This window comes from Eptatretus burgeri, chromosome 5 (assembly GCF_056783735.1).
Source record: "Eptatretus burgeri isolate ZD-2024b chromosome 5, Ebu_testis_v1, whole genome shotgun sequence".
In the NCBI taxonomy this organism is placed as follows: domain Eukaryota; kingdom Metazoa; phylum Chordata; class Myxini; order Myxiniformes; family Myxinidae; genus Eptatretus; species Eptatretus burgeri.
This window is the reverse complement of record NC_140965.1, coordinates 6,532,092-6,558,673: the sequence shown is the minus strand read 5'-3', so window position 1 is coordinate 6,558,673 and position 26,582 is coordinate 6,532,092. Positions and strand designations below refer to the sequence as shown.

Sequence of the window (26,582 nt, the reverse complement as noted above, 5' to 3'; positions counted from 1 at the left end):
ATGTTGTTGACAGTTTTATTGATAGCTTACCGCAGGTAGAGCGAAGAACGATATTCCGATAAGTGAGAAGCATGCAGTAAGCAACCGCCCACACCACGTTTCTGGCTTCTTATCCCCATATCCAATGGTGGTCAGTGTGATCTGGAAGCAAAAATACACCTTTCGCCCTCTGCATTTGCAATCCCCTCGAGACCGAATGAAACTGTGAACGTGGTCATGTTGTTGAAGTTTGGTGTTCCTTACCGTGCCCCACCACAAAGCATCGGCAAACGTGTTGAACTCTGCGTTCTTCTCCTTCTCTGCCAGGTAGACGAGGAATGAGGAAAACACGAGGACAAGGAAGCCAATGTACCAAGCAGTCAACAGCTCCTGCAGGGACACGGACATGCTATCCAAAGTTACTTCGAATGCGTCAAGGTTGCTTATATCATTATCAAAGTGCCAGTTGCTCAGGTATCTTCAGGAAAATGAAGGAAACGCTGGGTGCCGATCCTACACCAAAATAAATCACTATGGGGCAATTTATTTATTACCTCCGCCACCGAAGGTGAAGGAGGTTATGTTTTCACCCCTTTCTGTTTGTTTGTGTACAGGATATCTCAAAAAGTTGTAGACGGATTCGGACGAAACTTGGTGGACAAGTTGGGTGTGTCGCAAGGACGAATTGATTCGATTTTGGTGAAGATCCGAATCTGGATCTGGATACGAGGATTATTTAATTTTTTATGTGATTCTTCACCATTGAGCGATTGGGCTAATAACGATATATTGTTGCGAATCTGGAAGCCATGAGCGAAACAACATACAGGACCTTTAGATCAGTTATGTCGGTAAGTACGTGTTGCCAGTTGGGGTCCCGACCCTCGTCTCATGGGTAATTAAATGTTCTTGTGCTGTGGAGTTATTTTAATAGTCAGGTTTTCTTTTCGTGTATTTCTACACCACCGACAACAACGCCGACGACTCCGCATCACCCTCACCTTCACTTCGCTTCCTTCACCTCGCTCTGGCCGACGTCAGGGGTGGGCGGAGCCCCTGCAGAAACATGTTGCTCAACTTCCCCGACTGTGTGAGGGGCGGTCCTTTGGAAGACGGCGGAGTTCGGGGAGGAGCCGCGCAGCGGCCCTCGACCAATCGGCGTGCAGCGGGTGGGGTGACCGCCACTCAGCCAATCCGGGCCCGCAACAGGAGGAAAGGGCTCCGCGTAACGTCACCACACCCCGGGCCAATCAAGGGGCTTGCCGCACATTTTGGCCAGTGAGAGACGAAGAGTGACTTTGCGCACCAAAACCAGCCAGTGAGAGAGAGAGGGTTGCGAGGAGGGACCCCCCCCTTCCGAAGCGGGGGGGGGGGGTATAAATATAGGCGCGGTCTGCACGTTCGTTGGCGTTCTCCTGTCGTTCTCCGCTGGTTCTCCTGTTGTTCTGGTCATGCACGAGTTCTGAGAAGTGTCTGCGCACGGAGGGTCTTCTCCCGCCAGCCTTCACCCTGCCGACTTTGCTTGCTTGGATCGTCAGGATTGTGCTGGGGGTCCAGTTCCGCCCCAAGGACCTAGTCCTTGAAGACCGCACGAGGCGGGCAAGTCCAAGACAGGTCTCAATAAAGACCATTTGGTCCGATGATTCTTTGGGTGTGTGCGTACGTGTTCGTGGCGTCCGTCTAATAAGTAGTAAACTGTTAAGTGCTTTATGCGGAATATAATTGCATTCTCAATAGTCGGTTTAGTTCTGCTGTTTTTGTTCCCCTCCCTGTCTATTGTAAATAAATACCCCTATTTGTTCAAGGTATCAGCTCATTTTGTGTTTCTTTCATTGGTTCGACATGACGCGTGATTGAAAATTAGTTAAAGCTGTTACGGCCATAAGGGGACATTTGGACCGACGGTTATTGGCGATTAAACCGCTCGGAATCGCACACGGAACGAGCACGCTAAGCGGCTCGTTTTCGTACGAGTTCCGTCGAGGGTGAAATTCCCCGGTAGTTGGACCACGTGGGTATTTAGGTAAATTGAAATTGGCAATCGACCCTAACCCACGTGGTCTATCCATTGGCGAATTTCGGTCCGATAGAGGACCCGTCGACTCTGGACTTATCCGGGGCGACGATCTGAATTCAGGACGATCGGTCGAGCAGACTTGCGGCTCCATCCAGCGGTCGTGCCCGCGGCTGATGTCCCGGCCCCACAACAATATAGCATGTTATTTCAAAAATGTAATGGGCCCGATATGTTCTTGTGGATCAGATATTACGTGGCAGAGGTATGCGCTCTACCAAGTGCCCTTCCAGTTACATTTGAGAAATGATGGCAGAACTTAATTTTTGACCACCCTCTGTTTCTTCCCTTTACATCGCCGAAATATCTTACCCTATTTCTCAATTTTGGTCCCTCCCCCCACATTACTGACAAAGCAGACAATCGAGTCGGATAATTCAACTATAATCTCTTCCTGCATCTGCCCAGCAGGGAATGATTCTTTGCTTTTGGGATTTCTTCACTTCGTTATGCCGAACGAAGAGACATTTTACATACGGCCTTGCTCGCAATTGGAAACGCACCTTACTGTGTGCACAGACCACAGAGCCAAGCAGCTTCCAAGTGCCACCCCGCCGATCCATTCGCACCATCCGCAAGATCTGGAGGAAGCGAAGCGACCGTAGTGCAGATGCCGCAAACATGTTTCCTTGAGAGCCAGCTGCAAGCACAGCCATCGAAGCGACCAGCACAATGATGTCTGCAAATGATTGAAGAGTCATCATAAGGAGTTCATTGGCTTTAACTTTATCAGCATATGATGGTGACCACAAAAATGGTACATCTGTTCGACAGATCATGGTTGCTTCAACATTTAAAAACTTTATCTCCAGTCATGACAAAAGAGTTTGGGGGCCATCTATTTAACAGATATGCACAGGAGTGGAAGGAGGTGTGGGAGATATAGAAAATCTAAATGTAGGAAAAAAAAAGGAGGGGTAGATAGAAGAAAAAAAAGAGGAGTTGAGGTTGGAGTAAGTGGAAGGGAGGAGGGTAAGGGGGGTGAGGAGGGTAAGGGGGGGGGGCGGTGAGAGGTCTTCTCCATATTTGCATATATAATAAATAGATTGATAGGTTAGATATTATCAAGCCACATGGCAAAGAGCCATTGTGTTTGTGTGTGTCAGCACGTTTGCTGTACAAGTGTATTAAATAACGTATCATTGCAACAACAAACTAGAACGGCACTCGACGGAGCGCATACCTCCGCTCGGCAGAGTTTATGCTTTGTATTGTAATGATAGGCCGGATCTGCATCCGGATCTTAACCAAAATTGAATCAGCTTGTTCTCGTTACCTACCAAACTCGTCCACAAAATGTTGTTGTAATCCGTCCACAACTTTTTGAAATATCATGCCATATATGTTGTTTGGCTGCATCTCTCAATTGTGAAGATCCACTAAAAGATTTATCGGATCCGGATCTTCATCAAAATCGAATGAATTAGTCTTTGTCACACACCCAACCTGTCCCCTGAGTTTCGTCCGAATATGTCCATAACTTTTGGAAAGAACCTGCTCACAAACAAACAAACAAAAGGCGGAGAAGACATGACTTCTGTCCACCTTCAGTGGCGGAGGGAAAAAAAAAAAACAAATCAACAGATATCTCATGAGATCGAATAAGCACCAGTTTGTAACGTTCAGCCAGATGTGGAAAGATCTAACACAGGAAGTACCAATAAATTAAACTGGCATTTCTGGTGAGATGCAAGATAGACCATCTACAAATTAAATACATGTGACAAAGGATTGAGGATTTCGGAAAGATAGGAGGAGAGAAATCCTGGCGAAGTGAGCGAAGGCAACAGGCACGTATGGGACAAGTAGTGGGGTTGGGGAGAGGGGCATCAGAAATCCCAACATATTTGTGAAGGTCACACGGTACTGGATGTTGATGCCCTCTAATGAAGGGAATTGAAAGAGTTTACATATTAACCAGATTTTAAAATTCCTCCATGAATGAATACTTTATTTGCTTTGAAGTTTTGTTTGGGTCGAGGCATTGTGATAACGTTTTTGTTCTGGCAATATGTACACTCAACTCCAATCAACTGTCGCACAGATGATCAAAAGCAATGAAAATTAGAGGGAGAAAGCCAATCCAAGCACTCTTTCACCCTTTCAACCCCTGAGCTACCAATTGCAAACATTCTGTTCTTAAACCTGTACCATACTTTTTACGGAGCATCGGTATTATCTAAACAGTTTCTTGGGAAAACGTAAAACTGGGTGGTTTGCCATTGTCTTTCCAGTGTTATTTGTCCATGCTTCATCCTTTTCAATGTAAAGCATCAAGGAAGGAAGCCGCACGACCATTTTTTAAATGAAGTCTTTGGTTATGACTCGCTCAGGGTTTGAACCACTGACCTCCCAGACTCAGACTTAGTTATTAGTCAGACTTTCTTTACGTTATATGAAACTCATGAGTGTAATGGTTAGAGAGCGTCTCCTCTAATGAGAAGAAAAGGAGAAGTGCATGCCTGGATTTATGTGTGTGTATGCCCATCAATTTTATTCTAAAGGGTCTGTCCTTTAGAATATCCGTCTGTCCCTCCAACCTCTCCTGTCCTACTGCTGTTGTCGAAGTAAAATTAAAAAAAATAAAAAAAGTTCCATTGCAAAAGGAATGATCAACATAGCATGACATAACAGAAGAAGACGAAGAAGATTCAGATTCAGGACTTGGAGCTTTAATGTAGTAAGTAGCTGCAATGGTATGACAGCAGGAACCATTTAGAATAAAGCGTGATGGACACAGAAGGAGCACACAAAATTATATACAGTAATACTTCTCAAAGCAAGAGGAAAAAAAAAAAATTGTAAATGGAAGGAGCACAAAAACAACAAGTGTTACAGACCAGGATAACATTCAATTGTGCCTTGGTGAAGGTTGTAGCAAAGTAAATTTCTTCTTGTCACAACAACAACAACAACAAAATGAGGAATAAAAAGGCATCGGCAGTTTGGAAGGAGGATAGTAGGATGACGAGGAGAGAAAAGCATGGACATGTTATGTTGAGCTGCCCCACACTGTTTCAAGCGGTGCGTACAATTTAAAATGGACATAACCAGTGAAGGAGGAATCGGGAGGTCTTCTGTATGCAAACCTGGGCAGATTCAGTGACTCGCCTCTTCTCTGACCATGACGGATCAACTTCAACCTACTGTGTGTTGGTCTGTGGGGTTGCAGCTTCACTTCTTGCATCATACCCCGGCAAGGTATTCTTCTCTGAATTCCCTCCACTCGTGGAATCTACCTGTCGGACATTGCACTGCTGTTATCTCAGCGACAATTTCAGAGCTGCTCCTTGTCCTTTCAGGTGATTTACGCGCCATTCACTCGGCTGGTGGACTGTTGCATACCCTCGGTGCTTATTTGTCCCTCCAACCTCCACTGTCCTCCAAGTCGCAAACTGTCCTGTACAGCTTGGAGTTCCCTTCTTCATCATCTGTGATACAGCTTTACCTGTGGACTTGGGTTTTTCTGCATGCTTTGGTGATACCAGGACAGGTGTCAGGCCAGATTAGATCTGTGACTTGCTACAGGTATCATGTAAACCTGTACTAACCTGTTCCATGGTCGGGTTGTCGGCGACTAAACCGTCTCCCCCACCAGGTTTTTTGGTGAGGAGGGTGTTTGGATATGGACACCCAGCAGGATTAAAAACAAAACCTGCCAAAGGGCAGAGGAGCTCATTGTGAGCCAATGGCCATCCATATCTAGTGCCCAAATGTGTCTGCGGACGTCCTCCTGCAGTTGGATTACTTCTTATTAGGAGGTTGGTGGCAGAATTTGCACTCAGGACACCGTAAAACCCTTCATTCCGCAAAACACAAAAAAAGCTGAAAACCCACTCCATGGGAGTACCTCCTGTGCAGCTTCCCTTCGCAGGGCAGCTCACCTGATGACGGGATTGGGGCAAAGCCTTCGGGACCCCCAATCTTTGATGATAGGAGGGTAACCACGGGGTAACATTCCTGGGTCAGATTGCGGGAGAGTGTGTCGGAGTGGTGCTGAAGTGTCATCCACCAGACGGCTGTCTCCTTGGGTTAACCTGAGACGGTCCCTTTGGGTGGGTGCCTGGAATGTCCTATCCCTAAGAGAGGATGATCACCTGTCTCTGTTATCATCTGAGCTCAAGCGTTTGGACATCGGTATTGCAGCTCTCTCTGAGGTTCGGAGACCGGATTGTGGCGAGATAATGGTGGGTGGTTACACCTACTATTGGTCTGGTCGCTCTGATGGTTACCATACCCAAGGAGTTGCTGTAGCTGTGTCCAATAAGCTGACTCCAATGATAATTGAGGTAACACCGGTCAACGAGCGTATTATGAGATTAAGGATTCGTCACTCCTTAGGTGTCATTTCCCTGGTCTCTGTTTATGCTCCAACTGAGGCGAGTGATCTCACAGAGAAGGATGCATTCTTTGCCACGCTCGAGTCTGTGGTTGATCAGTGCCCCAGACGAGATACACTTCTAGTCTTGGCGGATTTCAATGCATCGACTGGAACTGAAAGGCATGGTTATGAGATGCTGAGTATGCGCTGAATGAAAATATTGGCTGCTCCTAGAGCACCCTTATTCTGGACATTTCCATCTGTCTGTCTGTCCGCGAAACTTTGGTCAAGCCTAGGGGCTAAACCACTCAACCAATTCCAATGAAATTTGGTAGGTAGGAGTCCATAGGACCAATATTTCTGGGAATCGTGTGCTTTCGAACATGGAACCCCCGGCCCAAGCAACGGCATAGCAACGGCCCTTTAAAGTGGTCAAAAAAAAATTCGAAAAAATGGAAGCTTAGAGTTCTGTGCGCAATCTATCTAGCTCCCTTCATGTCAATTTGCAGCCCGAACAAAAAATATTTGCAGGAGGAGATAGGTTTTGGGCGAGTTCATGTCGAACATTTCAGAAACAGTTAATTGCGAATATCTCTAAGAGAAAGAGTCTGATTTTGATGAAACTTGGGTGAAATGTGTACAATGTGGCGAGAATGTACACGAAAATGAATGGTTGCTATGCACACCTCCGTTGCTTCGCAACAGCTAAAATACTTTATCGTACATCGTACACTTATTGTGGACTGTACAAAAAAATCAATACCTCCGAAACTGGACCTACGAGGGACCTGGTTTTTTTGTGCCCAAGGAGAATGTCTTACAGCATCATATAAAAAATAAAATCTTTAGCGAATCGATAAATGGAATTACCAGGGCTGCCATTTGTTAGAGTCTCTTTGGAAACATGCCTGAAATTTCACAAGGCGGGTTTCTGGGCGCAAACTAAGAGGGCTGTGATAATCATATTTATTGTGCTAAATTGATTGATAGCATGTACATGAATATCGGGTCGTCGCGTCGGCCAGCTTTCCATCGAGAGCGAGCAGCCATGTCGCCTACCGGCTTGTTGTATTTGTTCTTATTCCTTCATTATAAGCACCATCAATCAAATCACAGTGAATTAATACCGAATTTATGCCTGAGGATCTTTGAATGACATTATCACTGTAAAACGTCCCATTACTTTCAATCTTTTTTGAGGAGAAACCCAATAACTCTCTACATTAATTAGCAATTGTGAAATCAACCTTGTAGTTATTTTTAAGTTTAATCGTTGATTTTGAAATATGTTTTTGAATATCTATAACAATATTTTCGGTTCATCACCCTGTTCTTTCATAAGACGAGCAATTTCGGAAGATATTTGAGAAATCTCATATGGTCCGGGTGAGACTGTTATCGTTTTGTATCCACTTCCCGGATTATAACTAAACTTGTCATTTTTCTCAGTGATATTAAATAAGGTATTATAAGTTTCCATGGACAATAAAGACGCCTCATATTCTTTTGTTGCGTCAAGTTGTAGTCGGTATGGGAATGAAGATGTGTGGTCGCTTGTTGTGAAATTAAAACTAAGGATTGTGCTTCTCATCTTATTTAATATGAGATAAAATTTCTTTGTATTGACATTTATTAATTATTTTCATGTTCATCAACTGGTCTAAAATGGCTGATGCTTCATTGAAACAATTGTTATTTCCAGCCTTCTTACTACCTGACAGCAATAACAGTCTATTAACTAATTGTGATGGGTCATTTGGAAGAAAACTAACACCTGAACCAAGGATACTTAAAGCCTGAATAATGTGTTTCTCCTTCTCATTCTTCCTACTTTTACCAGAAAGACTAACCCGACAATTAAGAGAGTCCAGCAGATCAATATATACTCTATCATCCTTATTTTTCATATCCAATGGTTTATCAAAATACTTTGATTCATCTCTCACAGTTGAACCTTGTTTTCCATCTTTTGTTAGAAGAAACATTAATCTTGGAGTTAGTTTCACAGGGGCTTGAGCAGAATTCAAGAACCTTAATTCATCATTCAATATCAATCCCTTTTCTTGAACAAGATGAAATATTGCTGGTTGTTCTGTTGGAATGAGTCCTGCTTTGGTTTTTTAATCCACTGAATATTCATTGTTTTGAAGAGCCTTCACAATATAATCAGGGGGTTGATTAATCTCTTCCAGTTGTTGAAATAATCCTTCATCATCATATTCGAATTCTCCTATATGCTCTAATTCTTCCTCATTTGACTGAAATCTTTTAACATTTGAAGTTTTTTAGGAGTATATTCTATTGTGGGAACTGTTGAAGCATCTATAATTTTTTCTTGGGAAGTTTTTAAAAGTGGTTTAAAAATTTTCTCTTGTTTTCTTTCAAATGCTTCTTCACCCGTTAGTTTCTGTCTGCGTTTCTTCTTTATGTCTTCCTGTTGGTTTACAACTTTTGAAACCAACTCTTGATGTTCCTTAAATCTTCTTGCTCTTTCTTTTGCATCCATTTATTTATTGGAAAATATCATTTAATGAATTATAAAGGTCAACAGGGAAATTTTCCTTTTCTTCATCATTAAAGTAGATGTGTTCAAATAAATCCTTTTCTTTAAATATTTCATCAAATTCTATATTAACATTAATACGAGTTGTAATTTCTTCTTCAGTAATACTTGTATCTCTGCTTTTCATACGTTTGCGTTGAGTTTCTTCATCAACATCAAAACCGAATGATAAAATCTTAAGCCCATTAACCACTCAGATGTTTAACAATATGTCTCATTCCTTCTGGATTATTTTCTAATATCCCAAGATCAGCAGATTTTAGTTTCTTTAACTCACTCTTGCAATGTGAATATTTTGTTGTACCGAAAGAAACCTCCTCAAATATTTGATCTTCATTCCTCAATCGCATAGGTTCCTCTTCTGAAATATAGTAATAATCTTCACCTTCTACTTCTCCAGGTCTTATTTTCTCTGGTTGTTGTTGATACAATACAAACTACATGGTGCTTTTCAAGCAAATTTACAATATTTTCATTTGTACTGTACAAGAACCTTGATTTATGAAAGTTTTTTTTTTTTACAGAAGCAGAATTACCCACAAGATTTATAATAATAGTTGTCATATATATATATATATATATATATATATATATATATATATATATATATATATATATATATATAATTGTTTATTAAATAAAAAATACATCTTTTAATATCTCATCTTGTTTCACAACAATATATTTATATTTTTCAGTCGTGTGCTTCATATAATCCCCAAATTCCTTTTTACTACATAATGTAGAACAATTGTCTCTCCAAAAATTGTTTATATCTATTGAATTTAACTTGCATTAAATATTAGTATTAGCATTGCTTCTTATTTGTTCGTGTTCAACACGAGTGAGTTGGAAGTACGATTGACTGAGATAAATAAAATTACAAGAAGAATGTCTCCCTCTTGTGTAGTAGCTACCTATTACCGTTTGGTTTCTCTCATTAACACAATCAAAGATAACGAGGTTCTTTTTTGATTTATCCAAATATTGGGGAGAAGGTATATCATCCGTATTATCACTAAGAATACAAGTTATCGGTTTTGATTTCTTTTTATATCTCTGTGTATCACAAAATAGTTGTATTATATCTTCAATGTTGCAATCATTTAGTTTGTTTTGATGTTTAAATAAACCGATTATATCTTCTTTTTGAAGACCAGCATTAAAACGTTGTGAGAGTAGTTGATACTCAGGTTGAAAACTCGACTTTGTGAAAATTATTAAATGATCATAATCTAAAAAGTTGGAAGTAAGGAGCATCTTTAAATATAAGCAGGTTTTTCCACATCCGGTTGAACCAATTATGAGACATCTTAATGAATTTGGAAGATTTTTATGGTTGTTAAATTTTATCGTATTTTCCCAAATGGGTAAAAAAAATCATTTTTATATATTTGGAAAACAGGTTATTTATTTTTTATTGGCTTTTTGGAAACTGTTTTATCCGAAGTTCAGGTTTAATTTCAAGATACTCCATTATTTTATCTATCTATAATTCCAGCAATGTGTGTGTGTGTGTGTGTGTGTGTGTGTGTGTGTGTGTGTGTGTGTGTGTGTGTGTGTGTGTGTGTGTGTGTGACCGCTGTTTCTCGACAACCACTGGTCCGATATAATTGAAACTTGACAGGTATATTGCTGGGGACCTGAGTATGTGCCTTTTCAAGGTTTGATATTAATCGGACAAGTGCTTCCCAAGTTATGGCCATTTATTTACCAACCAATGACAGAACATGTTGCTGCGTAGGCGTGGCCGATGCGCCATTTAGTTACCAATCACAGGACACGTTGCTGCGTAGGTGTGGCCGTTGGGGAAGAGATCCTCAGCCGCGTTCCCCATTACGGGTTACAACGTACGGACTTCCGGATAGTGATGACACTGTATTCTAATAATTTATCGATTTCTTATGCACATTTCTAGATAAACACAATGCCCCAACCCAGTCGTCGTTTACGAGAGCGAAGGAACGGCCTGTGTGGTTGTTTGAAAGTTTTTTGGGGGGGGGGGGGGTGGTTTGCACGTATGGCCACGCTAGAGCAAAGGAACGGCCTGTGTGGTTGTTGTTTCTGGCACGTGGTTTGAAATTTTTTTTTTTTTTTTTTTGCACGTACGGGCACGCACGTACTAGTTTATACAATATCTTGTGTTGATATTTCCCTGAAAATGACAATCGTGAATAACATATAATAACAATCCTTTGAACATTTCTCCAATACGTTCAGTTTCTTCCATTGTAAGGAAAGGTGTGTTGTCACCCTCATAATTTACATTCATTTCTCCAATGAATCTTGTAAAGTAATTCATTTTTGGTGTAAATCTCAAGGAATTATATTCCTTTTTATATTTTTTATTATCATTAATTACAAGATAATCAGAGAATATACATTCTTTATAGGCTTTTGAGTCTGTGTTTAATCCCACTCTATCACAAGCAGGACAATTCTCAAAATTTTCATATGGAAAATCAGGGAATTCAAGGGGCTCAACATCTTGTATACTATTAATATTTATAAAGTAAAACGTTACTTCAAATAAAATTCATCTTCGGTACTTTCATTGGTGCTTTCACAATCATCTATAAAACTACTTTCATAACTATCGTTTGAACACAAACTCTCGGTATCACAACTGTCCTCTGTTCCAACAGAGATACTATCATCACTCTCATCATCTTCAAAATCTTCAATTGAATAATGACTCATATTTAATTAGTAGTAAAAACATTACCATCTATATGTATATACTTTTTTTCATTACCAGATTCAACAACTACCTTTTTTATATTAAAGGTAGTTTTAAAATTGTCCTTAACTACAATTGAATGAAATATCATTTCACCTAATACATTAACATCCTTTATTTCATCAGGATTTACATCTTTAGGGTTGTTGAAAAAAAAAATACAAATTTCTCCTTGCATATTACAGATGGTCTTATCTTTTCTTTCTAAAGCTTAATCCATAAGGTTTTTCTTTTTTGATACTTTTTCTTGTTTCATTGCTTTTCTCGTTTTGAATATATTGCCAGAAGGGGAGGAGAAACTTTTATTGGAGCTACTTTAATTGATGTTCTTCCAGATATACTTAAAGCCCTTCCACTGAAGGAAATTGTAGAACTCATATTTTTCACAATAGTTGTTATATTGATCTTTATTCAATTTTACAGCCTCGATATATTTCTCAGTATCTTTTACAAATGAAGAGATTGATTGAAACTTGTCTTCTGCGTCTTGATACATTGTATTTATTAAGTGAAACAAGTTGGAGGATAAAATAGTTTTTAGCACAGATTCAACTATAAATGAAACGGAATTTTCATCAAGAAAATTTTATTTTAAGCAAAGTTTTGTTGTATAAATATGGTGAATAAAATGTACTGCGATGTTTGTAATCATGAATATAAATGTTATAAAAAACACCTTCAAACCAACAAACACACATTCAATCTTTTCAGACAAATATCTCTACTTGACCAAGAAACAAGACATTGTGATAGATGTGATAATGATATTCTTTAAAAAAAATTTTTTATAATAAACACCTTCAATCACAGAAACACAAGAACAATGAAGAAAGGGAAGGTGCCACTAAATTCTCCATTGAAAACACTGATGGAGCATTCAAAGGACATATAAAAATAAGATTGTTTCGCTTTCAAGACCCTGGACCATCTTCAATCATGGAAGCTGTTGATGTGGTTAAACAAAGTATTGAAACTATAATTACAAACACATTAAGTGAAATGAAAACTTTTAAGTTTTATATGGGAGTAAAATTGAATATGGTAAGAGAAGGCAATGAAACTACTCCCGAGATGAGGACAAACCGTCACTTTATCTCATCCTTTCAAGATTTTGTAAGATGTGATGTTTACGATTAACTCCAGAGACAAGAACAAGATGTTGATAACACTGTAGTGGGTCGTAGATTTGCTATTACTAACATTATCTTTTTAGATATATACATCTTAAAATCAGATCCTCTTCAACCTTCTTCTTATATTGATTCACCAAAAGAGATAAAACTGAAGAAAGCAGTTGTTAATATTCAAAACAAAGATAATAAATGTTTTCTATGGTCTGTTCTTGCTCACTTACATCCTCCACAATGGAAACCTGAAAGAGTTGAACATTATAAGAAATACGAGAATATATTAAATGTTAAAGATTTAAAGTTTCCAATGTCATTGAGAGATATTCCTAAATTTGAGAAAATGAAGAATCTATCTGTTAATGTATATGGATTAACGGATACAAAGAAAGTTCAGATATTAAAAATTTTAAACAACTATAAAAATGATGAAACACACATTGACCTTCTCTACTTTACTTCAAAGGAAAAATGACATTATGCTTTCATCAAAAATTTCTCAAGATGACCAAATCACAACTATACAAGAGAAAATGTAAAACCTATCCTTGTAAGAGATGTCTCAACTCCTTTCACACAAAAGATCGATTAAATCAACATTCGAAATATTGCAGTAATCATAAATCAACCGCAATCAATTTACCAAAAGCAGGTTCAAACATGTCATTCAAAGATTTTAACAAATCTATAAAACATCCGTTTGTGATATATGCTGATTTGGAAAGTATCCTTGAAAAGATAGATACTGTTTCTCCAAATCCAAATAAACCATACACAAATATAAACCAAAAACATACTCCTTGTGGTTTCTGTTATTATATCAAATCAGCTGTTGGTGACGAATAAAACAAGTTAGAACTTTATAGAGGAGAAGATGCCTCAGAGGAGCTTGTAAGACGATTGGAAAAAGACTGTACAAGACTGAGAAATAATGGTTAAAACCAATAAACCAATGTCATTAACAAAGGGAGAGAAAAATGAATTTAGAAAGAACAGTATCTGTCATATTTGTGAGGAGAAAATTGAGGGAGAGGTCAAAGTTCTCTCTCCCTCAACTTTGGCCTCTCCCTCAATTTTCTCCACAAATATGACAGATACTGTTCTTTCCAAATTCCTTTTTCTCTCCCTTTGTTAATGACATTGGTTGTCATCTTACTGGAAAATATAGAGGTCCAGCTCATTCCCATTGTTTTCTTAATTACAAGCCCCCAAACTTTATTCCTGTCTTTCTTCACAACAACGCTCACTATGACACGCATCTATTTATAAATGAACTTTCAAAGACATCTGGAGATATTTCTGCCATTCCTTACACAGATCAAAAATACATCTCATTCACAAAAACAATTCATACATCCCCCATAACCCATATCAGATTTCTTGACACATACAAGTTTATGGAAAGTCCATTATCTAACTTAGCATCAAATATTAAAAACTTACCGAATCTTAAATCACATTTCTCAAATCAAGAAGATACTGATCTCTTATCACAAAAGAGAATATATTCATATGACGACATGGATTCATTCGAGAAGTTTAAAGAAACACAACTTCCTTCAAGGGAAAGTTTCTATCGCAAGTTGAATAAAACTCATATTTCCGACAGAGATTATACACAAGCTAAAAAGGTTTGGGAGAAGTTGAATATAAAGAATCTTGGAGAATATCATGATTTGTATCTTAAAACTGATGTGTTTGAAACTTTTAGAGCAGTCTGTCATAACAAAAATTATTATGGATTAGACCCCGCTCACTATTACACGGCCCCGGGTTTGGCTTGGAGTTTTGTTAAAAATGACGAAACAGAATTTGGAATTAATCAGTAATATAGACATGCTTTTAATGATAGAGAAGGCTAAAAGAAGAGGAATATCTCAAGTATGTTCCAAGAGATATGCGAAAGCAAATAACAAGTATCTTCCTGATTATAATAAGAATGAGGACAACTCTTACCTGATGTATTATGATGCAAACAATTTGTATGGGTGGGCTGTCTCAATCTTTCCCTTATGGAAAAGTTAAATGGGTTAAAGAAAAACATTATGAAAAGTTTTACAAGACAATGTTGTTTCCTCTCAAAAAGAATTGGATGAAGCTGAAGTTGGATATTATTTTGAGGTCGATTTAAAATATCCAGAAGAACTTCATCACAAACATAAAGACCTACCTTATGCCCCTGATAAAGAAAGTCCAAGAAAAGAATGGTTAATTGATTACCAACAGTCATTTAATAAAAAAGGTAAATCTCCAGAAAAACTACTTTCTCCATTAAATGATAAAGAAAATTATGTTTTGCATCAAAGGAACTTGAGACAATATTTATCTGCTGGGTTGAGAGTGAGAAAAATTCATAGGATTTTGAAATTGAAACAAAGTCCATGGTTAAAGAAGTATATTGATTTTAATACAAAAAAGGAGAACAGAAACAAAAACAGATTTTGAGAAGGACTTTTATAATTTCATGAATAATGCTGTATTTGGAAAGACGATGCAAAATGTTAGGAATCGACAAAACATAAGACTTACTACATCTTACATCATACATTATACTACATCTTACATTATACTACATCATAAGACTCAAAGGGCGGAGGAGCTCCTTGTGAGCCAACGGCCATCCATATCTAGTGCCCAACTGTGTCTGCGGACGTCCTCCTGCAGTTGGGTTACTTCTTATTAGGAGGTTGGTGGCAGGATTTGCACTCCAGCCACCGTAAAACGCTTCATTCCGCAAAACGCAAAAACGCAAAAAAATCTGAAAACCCACTCCGTGGGAGTACCTCCTGTGCAGCTTCCCTTCGCAGGGCAGCTCACCGGATGATGGGATTGGGGCAAAGCCTTCGGGACCCCCAATCTTTGATAGGAGGGAAACCACGGGGTAACATCCCTGGGTCAGATTGCGGGAGAGTGTGTCGGAGTGGTGCTGAGGTGTCGTCCACCAGACGGCGGTCTCCTTGGGTTAACCTGAGGCGGTCCCTTCGGGTGGGTGCCTGGAATGTCCTATCCCTAAGAGAGGATGATCACCTGTCTCTGTTATCATCTGAGCTCAAGCGTTTGGACATCGGGATTGCAGCTCTCTCTGAGGTTCGGAGACCGGATTGCGGCGAGATAATGGTGGGTGGTTACACCTACTATTGGTCTGGTCGCTCTGATGGTTACCATACCGAAGGAGTTGCTGTAGCTGTGTCCAATAAGCTGACCCCAATGATAATTGAGGTAACACCGGTCAACGAGCGTATTATGAGATTAAGGATTCGTCACTCCTTAGGTGTCATTTCCCTGGTCTCTATTTATGCTCCGACTGAGGCGAGTGATCTTACCGTGAAGGACACATTCTACGCCACACTCGAGTCTGTGGTTGATCAGTGCCCCAGACGAGATACACTTCTAGTCTTGGGGGATTTCAATGCATCGACTGGAACTGATAGGGATGGTTATGAGGTGTGTGTTGGTCCCCATGGGTCAGGAACTATGAACCAGAATAGCACTAAGTTCCTTGACTTTGCAAGAAGTCATGGACTTAGGGTGGCTGGTTCATGGTTTCAGCGCCCGCAAGCTCATCGCTGGACTTGGTATTCCAACGCTGGCGGTGTGGCAAAGGAGATTGACCATGTCCTCATTGACGGTCGTTGGAGGATGATCCAGAACTGCAGGGTCTACCGGAGTGCTCAGTTCCTCAATACTGACCACAGGCTTGTTGTAGCAACTCTAAAGCTGCACCTTAAATCCTGGAGAATGGTACCATCCCAGCCTAGGCTGGATGTTGCCAAGCTCAGGGATGAGAGAGTAGCTGAGGAGTTTGCAAACAGGCTGAGTGGACACTTGGGGGGTCTGGGTGCTTTGGGGGATCCTGAAGAGTTGTGGAGCACCTTCAAGACCACCGTCCTTGATGTTGCCGGTGGATGCCTTGGAGTTCACCGCAGGGCAAAGAAGAATTTTGTCTCTCAAGGGACACTGGATACCATTGACCAGAGTCGCAGGGCCAGGCTGAATGGCAGAGCTGAGCTGTTCAGGGAGCTGAGGCGTAAAACTGTACGTGCACTGAGGGTGGACAAGGAGGCCTATGTGCGAGGAATCTGTGAGGGGGTAGAGCATCACCTGTGGACAGGTGATTCTCGTCCCGCTTACAGGGGAATTCGCGCATTACGTTCATCCAAGCCCATCCCTCGGAGCACTGCAGTTCGAGCAGAGAGTGGGGGGCTCTTGACAGAGGAGTCTGAAGTGAAGGCCCGCTGGGCCGGTTACTTTGAGCGGTTGTACCAGGCTGATCCCCCAGCTGTCGAGTTGGACGTCAAGGGTGTTCCAATCCCTGTTGCTGACCCTCGAATCAACTGTGGTCCACCATCGCTTGTGGAAACACGGGCTGCGGTGAACCAGTTGAAACGGGGCAAAGCTCCAGGGATCTGTGGCATCCATGCCGAACTTCTCAAGGCTGGTGGAAATGCTGCACTCGCGTCGTTGCATGCAGTTTTGTGCTCTGCCTGGAACACAGGCATCATCCCAACTGACTGGAAGAGGGGCCTTGTTGTCCCTCTCTGGAAAGGGAAGGGTGATCGCCAAGACTGCAACAACTACCGAGGGGTGACGCTGCTCTCAGTGCCGGGCAAGGTCTTTGCTCGGATAATTCTTGATAGGGTTCGCCACCATCTGCTTGAGCACCAGCGTCCAGAGCAGTCAGGCTTTACACCAAAGAGGTCAACGATTGACCGTATCCTTGCACTTCGTGTCCTCACCGAACGCAGACGAGAGTTTCGGCAGGGGCTGCTTGCAGCCTATGTTGATCTCTGCAAAGCGTTCGATTCAGTGAATCGGGATGTCCTCTGGAGGATTCTTGGTCTTCGTGGGGTGCCACCAAAACTGATCGATCTGATGTCTGAACTCTACTCTGGTACTGAGAGTGCTGTGAAGTGTGGTGGTACCATCTCTGACTTATTTCCAGTTGTTACTGGAGTTCGTCAGGGGTGTGTACTTGCCCCCACACTTTTCAGCACTTGTATGGACTGGATTTTTGGGAGGATGTCGGAGAGATCAAGTTGCGGTGCATCGTTTGGCAATGTCAAGATCTCGGACCTTGATTTTGCAGATGATGCAGTCATCTTTGCGGAGACTTTAGACATCCTCTTGGGGGCCCTCGAGGTGCTGAATGAGGAGTCGGAGCCGTTGGGATTACGGATTTCTTGGGTCAAAACAAAGATCCAGGCTTTCGGTGACATCTTGGATGCTGCTGTCCTGTCTGTGTCTGTTTGTGGTGAGGATGTTGAGGTCGTGGATAGATTCACTTACCTTGGCAGTGATATTCATGTCTCCGCAGGTTGTGAGCCGGAGGTCAATAGACGTCTGGGTCGGGCCTGGGAAGTCATGGATTCACTGGATCATGGGGTGTGGCGCTGCCGGTACCTCTGCGGGAGGACGAAAGTCCGAGTCTTCAGGTCCTTGGTACTTCCAGTCTTGCTCTATGGGTGCGAGACTTGGACTTTGACCAAGGATCTGAGACGGAGACTTAATTCCTTTGGTACCAGGTCTCTTCGGAGAATCCTTGGCTATCGCTGGTCGGATTTTGTGTCCAACGAGCGGTTGCTGAGAGAGACTCGGATGAGATTTGTTACCTGCATAGTCCGTGAGCGTCAGCTGCGGCTGTATGGACATGTGGCTCGTTTTCCTGACGCTGATCCTGCTCACCAGATTCTCTCAGCGAGGGAGTCTCATGAGTGGAGGAGGCCAGTGGGCCGACCACGTGCCTCATGGTTGCAGCAGGTTGACCATCATCTCAAGGAGATGGGGATGGGCCTGGCATCTGCCTGGGGGATGGCCAGACGGAGGCCCCTGGAGTACCGGCGGAAAGTGGACGCAGCGACGCGCTGTTCTGGCACATGCTCCCATACCTGACCTGACCTGACTACATCTTGGAATCAGGCTTCAAAGTTCATTAATAGACCAAGTTTTTAACGAGCGGAGGTGTTTTCAGAGAACTTTTGTGCTATTCATTTGAAAAAAAAAAAAAAAAAAAAAAAAAAAGAGTATTGAAACCTATTTATATAGGAACATCAATTCTTGACTTGTCAAAGTCGTTAAAGTATAACTATTACTATAATGATTTAAAATCAAAGTATAAGGATAATGTGTCATTGTTATATATGGATACAGATAGATTTATATTAGAAATTAAGACAAGTGTTGTATATGAGGATATAATTGAAAATATTGATGTATATGATGCAAGTAATTAAAGTCAGGTGATGTGTTGTTTTCATCAAAGAATAAAAAGGTTATTAGTAAGTTTAAAGATGAATTGGGTGGGAAGGTCATGAGTGAATTTATAGGATTGAGATCAAAGTCATATGCTTTCACGTATATTGATAATAACAACATTGAAAGGTGTGATAAGAAGCTAAAGGGAATAAAGAAAAATATAATCAAGGAAACAATAAACTTTAAACATTATTACAACTGTTTAACCTTAAAGAAGGAAGAGTACAGAAAAATTAATGCAATAAGAAGTTATAAACATCAATTATATACAGAAGAGATAAATAAGAAAGCATTCGGAGCTTTTGATGATAAAAGATATATTATAGAGAATGGAATCAATCGTCTCCCTTATGGTTATAAGTGTAAGTGTTAAGATATTGGGTTGGGAATTTTAACAGGCTACCGCCGTCTTTTCACTGATTTATAAATGATAGAACCAAGCAATAACCAAACCAAAGAGTGGAGATGGAATCAGCCTTGGTATTTAAATGGGAAACAAAGAATGTGAGAAATATCAAATAAGTCTTATTGAAGAAATAACTGGAGTAAAAGGAGATAAAATAAATAAGCGGATAAATTTAATTACAAAGTCGGAGGATATAAAGAAAAAAATTCATATCATTGAATGGACTGAAAACTTTGATGGTTATCAATTGAACAATGCAAAAACAATTTACTACAATCTCAAAATGATATGTGGCTCAGGAGGTGGTCAAATAAGAGCATTAAGAGAAGTTTATCATTTCATTTCTGCTCAACAAAGAAACTTAAACCAAGAACCAAGTTCCAAGTTATTCTTTGTGAATATACTCGATGGAAATGAATGTTATGATAAAATTAAGTTATTCACCAAAGCAGAACATGGACAAATATTCGTTGGTTCACTCTTTGAGTGGAATGAAAATATGAAAGGGAAGAAGTGCTTTAATCAGCAAGTCTCAATCTTTCATTTGCTTGTATGGGAGGGAAGGGGATAGGTGGGCAGAAAATCAGTCTCCTATTTTGAACTTTTGGGGCTTAAGTCAGAAAGTTTTTCCCTTTTCCACCATTCATTTGAATGGGAGTCCCAGAAACCCCATTTATCCTCTACTCCAGTGGATGTCTTGAAACTCACCATAGGGCAAAGAAGAATTTTGTCTCTCAAGGGACACTGGATACCATTGACCAGAGTCGCAGAGCCAGGCTGAATGGCAGGGTTGAGCTGTTCAGGGAGCTGAGGCGTAAAACTGTACATGTGTTAAGGGTGGACAAGGAGGCCGATGTGCGAGGAATCTGAGGGGGGAGAGCATCACCTGTGGTCAAGGGATTCTCGTCCTGCTTACAGGGGAATTTGCGCATTGCGTTCATCCAAGCCCATCCCTCGGTGTACTGCAGTTATAGCAGAGGGTGGTCGGCTCTTGACAGAGGAGTCCGAAGTGAAGGCCTGCTGGGCCGGTCACTTTGAGCGGTTGTACCAGGCTGATCCACCAGCTGTCGAGTTGGACGTCAGGGGTGTTACAATCCCTGTTGCTGACCCTCCAATCAACTGAGGTCCACCTTCACTTGTGGAAACACAGCCTGCGGTGAACCGGTTGAAATGGGGGCAAAGCTCCAGGGATCTGTGGCATCCATGCTGAACTTCAAGGCTGGTGGGAATGCTGCACTCGTGTTGTAGTATGCAGTTTTCTACTCTGCCTGGAACAGAGGCATCGTCCCAACTGACTGGAAGAGGGGCCTTGTTGTCCCTCTCTGGAGGTGATGTGTCGGGATGCCCTCTGGAGGATTCTTGGTCTTCTTGGGGTGCCAACAAAACTGATCGATCTGATGTCTGAACTCCACTCTGGTACTGAGAGTGCTGTGAAATGTGGTGTTACCATCTCTGACTTATTTCCAGTTGTTACTGGAGTTCGTCAGGAGTGTGTACTGGCCCCCACACTTTTCAGCACTTGTATGGACTGGATTCTCGGGAGGATGTCGGAGAGATCAAGCTACGGTGCATCATTTGGGAATGTCAAGATCTCGGACCTTGATTTTGCAGATGATGCAGTCATCTTTGCGGAGACTTTAGATATCCTTTTGGGGGCCCTCGAGGTGCTGAATGAGGAGACTGAGCCGCTGGGATTATGGGTTTCCTGGGTCAAAACTAAAATCCAGGCTTTCAATGACATCTTAGATGCCGCTGTCCTGTCTGTGTCTGTTTGTGGTGAGGATGTTGAGGTCATGGAGAGATTCACTTACCTTGGCAGTGATATTCATGTCTATGCCGGCTGCAAGTCAGAGGTCAATAGACGTCTGGGTCGGACCTGGGGAGTCATGTATTCACTGGATAATGGGGTGTGGTGCTGCCGGTACCTGTACGAGAGGACGAAAGTCCGAGTCTTCAGGTCCTTGGTGCTTCCAGTCTTGCTCTATTTCTGCGAGACTTGCACTCTGACCAAGGATCTGAGACAGACTTAATTCCTTTGGAACCAGGTCTCTTTGGAGAATCCTTGGCTATCACTGGTCAGACTTTGTGTCCAACGAGCGGTTGCTGAGAGAGACTCAAATGAGATTTGTTACCTGCATAGTCCGTGAGCGTCAGCTGCGGCTGTATGGACATGTGGCTCGTTTTCCTGACGCTGATCCTGCTCACCAGATTCTCTCAGCGAGGGAGTCTCGTGAGTGGAGGAGGCCAATGGACCGACCATGTGTCTCGTGGTTGCAGCAGGTTGATCGGCACCTCAAGGAGATGGGGATGGGCCAGGCATCTGCTTGGGGGATGGCAGATATAAAACGTGACTATCCAGTCGGCTTCATCCTGTGTGCACCCTCTGGACTAGATCCTTTTGACTGTGCTCACTGCCGACCTTTCACCTATTATAACTTGCTGGGGTTTACTGTATCAACTGCTTGCTTGAGATAAGCTGCCACATCGAGAGTTGTGGGTTAACTTATCGCTGCATTATTGTGACGTTTGTACTTATTTAATTTGGGGATTCTTCGGAAAGTCATCAAGGGTTACATTTAATTAGTATTATTGTGCTTCGTTAGGTAGATCGTCGGGATTAATAAATATTCCTTATAAAGTTACCCTCATGACTCCTGCCATATGGTAGTTTCACCCTTAAAACACCAGCAAGGGAACATCAGTGTCTTCATTTTCCGTCGTGATGCCCTCCGGGTTACCGGTCCACTTGTTGCGGTGCCCCGAAGTTGACACGGAGCACAACAACAACCACAGCCATGATGACAGCGACGACGACGACGAATAATGAAAGATTTTTTTTCTGTGTGTTTCACTTCTGATTACATCCTCATTGAGAAGTACAGACATACTAAAGTCATACCAAAGACTTTAAAATGGTACATGCTGCTTCCTTGCTTGATGCTCAGCATTTAAGATGATAGAACACAGACATACAATGCTGGGAAGGCAATGGCAAACCACCCAGTATAACCCTTGCCAAGAAACTGCTTCAGCAGCACCAATGCTCTGTAAATAGAGGATGGTACAGGTTTTTATGTCGTAAGCTTCTTATACAGTGTAACCAATACTTCATTACCCGAGCCACCAAAATCTGTGACCTTGAGCCATCTCTGTGTACTGGGGTCTTATAACCATGCACGAAGAGGTTTATCCACATATTTAACACCAACTTACGTTGTGCGAGCCAATTGCAAAGAGATGTAGGAGCAAAGCAATCAAGTCATTCCGCTTACTGAACACACAAAATGTATATGCAAGTTTATAACCATTCAAACAAGATGTACAAAACCATTAACTGCATTACAAATGAGGAGTGGCAATAACCTGTCTTGTTTGAAATTGAGTTGGCCAGTTTGTTGTTCCCACCTTGATAAAATCTCAGGTTCAAATCCCATGTTCCATGTCGATTTCTCCATTGTTAACCAATGTCATCATATTTCCAAGGTCACTTCAAAATTTAAATAAAAATAGGACCACCTGCTCTGAAGCTCACCTGGATCAGGAGCAACAGTCACTCAAACTCCTCCCAGACCCCCATAGACTGTTTTTTTTTTTTAATGCCATGAACAAACTTTGGTACATCACAGGTGATGAAGGTTGTAGTCAAGTTTCATTGAAATTGTGTGTGTAGTTTTGGAGAAGAGAGCAAATACCTATTTGTGGGGAGGGGGGGGTTCAAAAAAACCCCCCACAGACCCCCTTAATGAGAACAGATTTTGATGTGGTCAATACCCCCTTCGTTAGGCATCAGACATGAAGCTCGCGGCCAAGTTTCATCAAAATCGCGTGTTTGGTTCAAGCAATAATGACTGAAGTGTTTACAGACAGATTGACTCACTAACTCGCTCACCTACGGACACTGCTCGATTGCATAAGCTCACCTGACGAAAGTCCAGGTGAGCTAAAAATGGACACTATGGTCAAAGTAATCTGGCTTTGCTACATAACTCAACCTTAGCCATGAATGCCTTTTCTGGTTTTAACCCCCAACAATGCTCGAGTTCCAAATGTTCAAAGTATTTTTTCCCCGAGACTAACATGTTACAGTCATTGTGGAAACATGCAGTGTTGGTAAATATAAAAACATCTTTAGCAATTTGGTGTGCATCAACTTGTTCTCACCGATCACGCAGAACGGTTTCCGAGCAAAACGAAGGCGGCCACGCCATCCTCGGTACCGGGAACAGCAGCCGGCAGCCCAAATCCTCACCATGTATTCAACACCAAAGACAACTATCATGATGTACTCCTGTATGACATGCATGCAGAACATTGCTCAGGGAGCAGCAATTATACGGCACAATGACAAGTGATGCTTGGGAATCACTCTACGATACACTAAATACCATGGGTCCCTCAAACCAAATACATATACCTTTCTCAATATAATTGGTACGATAATTATAATAAATCAACAGGAAAGAGCAGGGTCAAACCAACTCTGCCTTTCTCAACAAGGTTAGGACTATAATCAATAGGAGAGACCAGGATAATTTGCATGTGATTTTAGGAGCATCACCAATTCAAACTCGATGAAATAGATTGTGAGGATGTGCATTCTCACTAGACCCTTTAGATGATGGAAGTGTTGATCTACCTGAATGTACGAGGATGCTCGATTCATTTGTTAACAGATTCTGTCGTTTTTAACCTGCACAACGTTTTTTTTCCCAGGACCCATGAGCAAACAACGGCTATTATTGATCGGAAGGTTTGACGGACGAGTGAGGCTCCTCATCGAGCATCAAATGATAAGATTTGCTCTGGATTTGAAAGCACTTTGGTTGGTAGCATGGAGAACACAGTCACAGACTTTGAACTGTTATTGTTCTATGGGACATGATGGGATTTTGCCCAATACCAAGCTTGGGGCAATATTTGGCGGATCTTTCAGTTTTAGGACTGTACATTAATACCAGGAGTACAGCTCAGTTTTTAACATTGTAATTCAGAACCAAAGGTTGAAATTATCTTCTTTAAGTTAATCAAACACTTTTGGGACTCTCAAAGCAAAAATTTTGATTTTGACCAATTTCAGAGAAAATGTCTGCTGTTCTTCTTCTTGTTGAGGCTGGAGTTCCTCAAGGTAGCGTTCTGTGCCCTGTGCTTTTTCTTGTTTTCATCAATGATCTCTCTGACTCTCTGGAAAATCCTCTATCTCTTTGCTGATGACTCCACCCTCTGCTGTACCATCTCTGATCCCGAAGATCAGCAAGCAGCAACTTCTTCAGTCTCTGCAGATCTGGATAAAAATCACAAACTGGTCCAAAATGTGGAACACGTCTTTCAATCCGGACAAATCTCTCTCACTCACTATGTCTCTCAGAAAGAACCGTCTGGAACCCCCTCCCCTCCATCTACCTTCTCAACAATCCTCTTGAAGAAGTCCTTTCATTCAACCTTCTGGATCTCACTATCTGCCATGATCGTTCCTGGGAAAGCCACATTTCCAACCTGGCCTCCAAAGCCAGTCACCGACTGGGCATCCTCCATCATGCAAAGTCTTTCCTTAGCCTACCTGAGCTCCTGACCACATACAAAGCTTTTGTCCACAGCCTGATGGAGTACTGCTCTCCCGTCTGGGCTGGTACTCCTGCCTCCCACCTTTCTCGGCTTCATGCTATGGAAACCAAGGCATTTAGGATCATTGGCATCTCCCGCGATGAAGCTGAGTCTTTGGGTCACTCACTCTCTCACCAGAGGCAGGTCGGTGGTCTTTCTGTCTTCTGCATTCTCCTCTCTGGCCTTGCTCCCCTGATGTCTCTGGTCTGTCCCCCTATATTTCCTCAGGGCACTCGAGGTCTGCCAAAAACCCCCTTCTGGTGAATCTACCAAAATCAAGAATCAGTGCTCACCTTCGCTCTTTCATTCCTCTTTTTTCCACACCTTTGGAACAAACAATCCCCCTCTTCCCTCCAGGTCTTCAAAACAGCTGTTCACCACCCTCTCATTCCTTCCCCCATCCAAAGTTTTGATCTTTACTACCCTCGTTAATCCACCCCAAACCCACCTCCTTCAAATTCCCTGCTTTCCTTCCTGAAAGTCCCAGTAATGTCCATCTTGTATTCCCCATGTTCCCCACCTCATCCCTCTCCCTTCCACAGATCTCCTATGGTCTTTGTTCCACACAATTTTGTGCTTCCCTTTCCCACCCCTCATCTCCTGCCTTGTTATTTGTTCTGTATGTTAGCTCAAACACGAGCCTCGACTTGGGAAACAAACAAACAAAAAAAAAACAAAAAACACTTTATCAGTCACTTGGCAAATACAGACGATAAACAGGTCAGCATTATGAATGATCAGGATGTTGGGATTATGAGAGAGAGAATGGAGCCATCTTATTCTCATTTCCAAAACAATGAATTGGCATTTTGAGATGCTTTCTCGATCATCTTTTAATACAAAAAGGTGTTTCTCAACAAATAAACTGTGCTGTACAAACATGGTGTTGACAAAGTTTTGAAAATGCTGGTGATGATTGCTTACTTCACCTTAAAGCCTGGTGCTGGTTTAGTGGTTAAGATGACTCGCTTAGGATCTTAGGGTTGTGAGTTAGAGCACCATTGGCCACTGAACTAACACCAGGTGTGGTTGGCTCAACCTGTCATCCTTCCTAGGTTGGTAAAATGAGTACCAGTGTACCGGTAGAGGGGCACAGCATCAGCGGCACAGCTATGGTTCCAAGAAATGATAGCTACCCCAGCAGCCAAGCTGTCATATGCAACAACAGAACAGAAGTAGAGGGGGAGCACTCGGGAGAGTGCAAAACCTCTGCCGCCAATACTGCTGGGTCACTCAAGTGAACCTTATATCTTATTCATTAAATACGATGTCAACAGTGCTGACAGTTATAGTTCTTTTCTCCAACATTTTTTTTTTGGGGGGGGGGGGGTTGGAAATCACTTAAAACATGGAGAAATGCAAAAAAAAAAATTCCCATTTTTTGGGGGTAATTTTTTTTTTGGGGGGGGGGGGTTGGAAATCACTTAAAACATGTAAAAATGCAAAAAATAATTTTCTCTAACAATTTTTTTTTGGGGGGGGGGGACCAAGTCCAAAATTTAATGGCATGATCCTTGGA

General features: G+C 41.8%; 1 protein-coding gene across 8 annotated transcripts in view; it reads right to left on the bottom strand.

Annotated features, from left to right (window-relative positions):
• LOC147025784 (potassium voltage-gated channel subfamily KQT member 4-like) overlaps positions 1-26,582 on the bottom strand; it is an 86,136-nt gene that overhangs the window by 31,818 nt on the left and 27,736 nt on the right. For all 8 annotated transcript variants that reach the window (XM_085880577.1, XM_085880573.1, XM_085880578.1 and 5 more), the window contains exons 4-7: positions 23,624-23,750; positions 2,557-2,732; positions 244-369; positions 31-141 (exon numbers count right to left, since the gene is read on the bottom strand). In XM_085880577.1, coding sequence (XP_085736703.1) covers positions 31-141; positions 244-369; positions 2,557-2,732; positions 23,624-23,750 — 540 coding nt within the window. The remainder of the gene's footprint in view (positions 1-30; positions 142-243; positions 370-2,556; positions 2,733-23,623; positions 23,751-26,582) is intronic.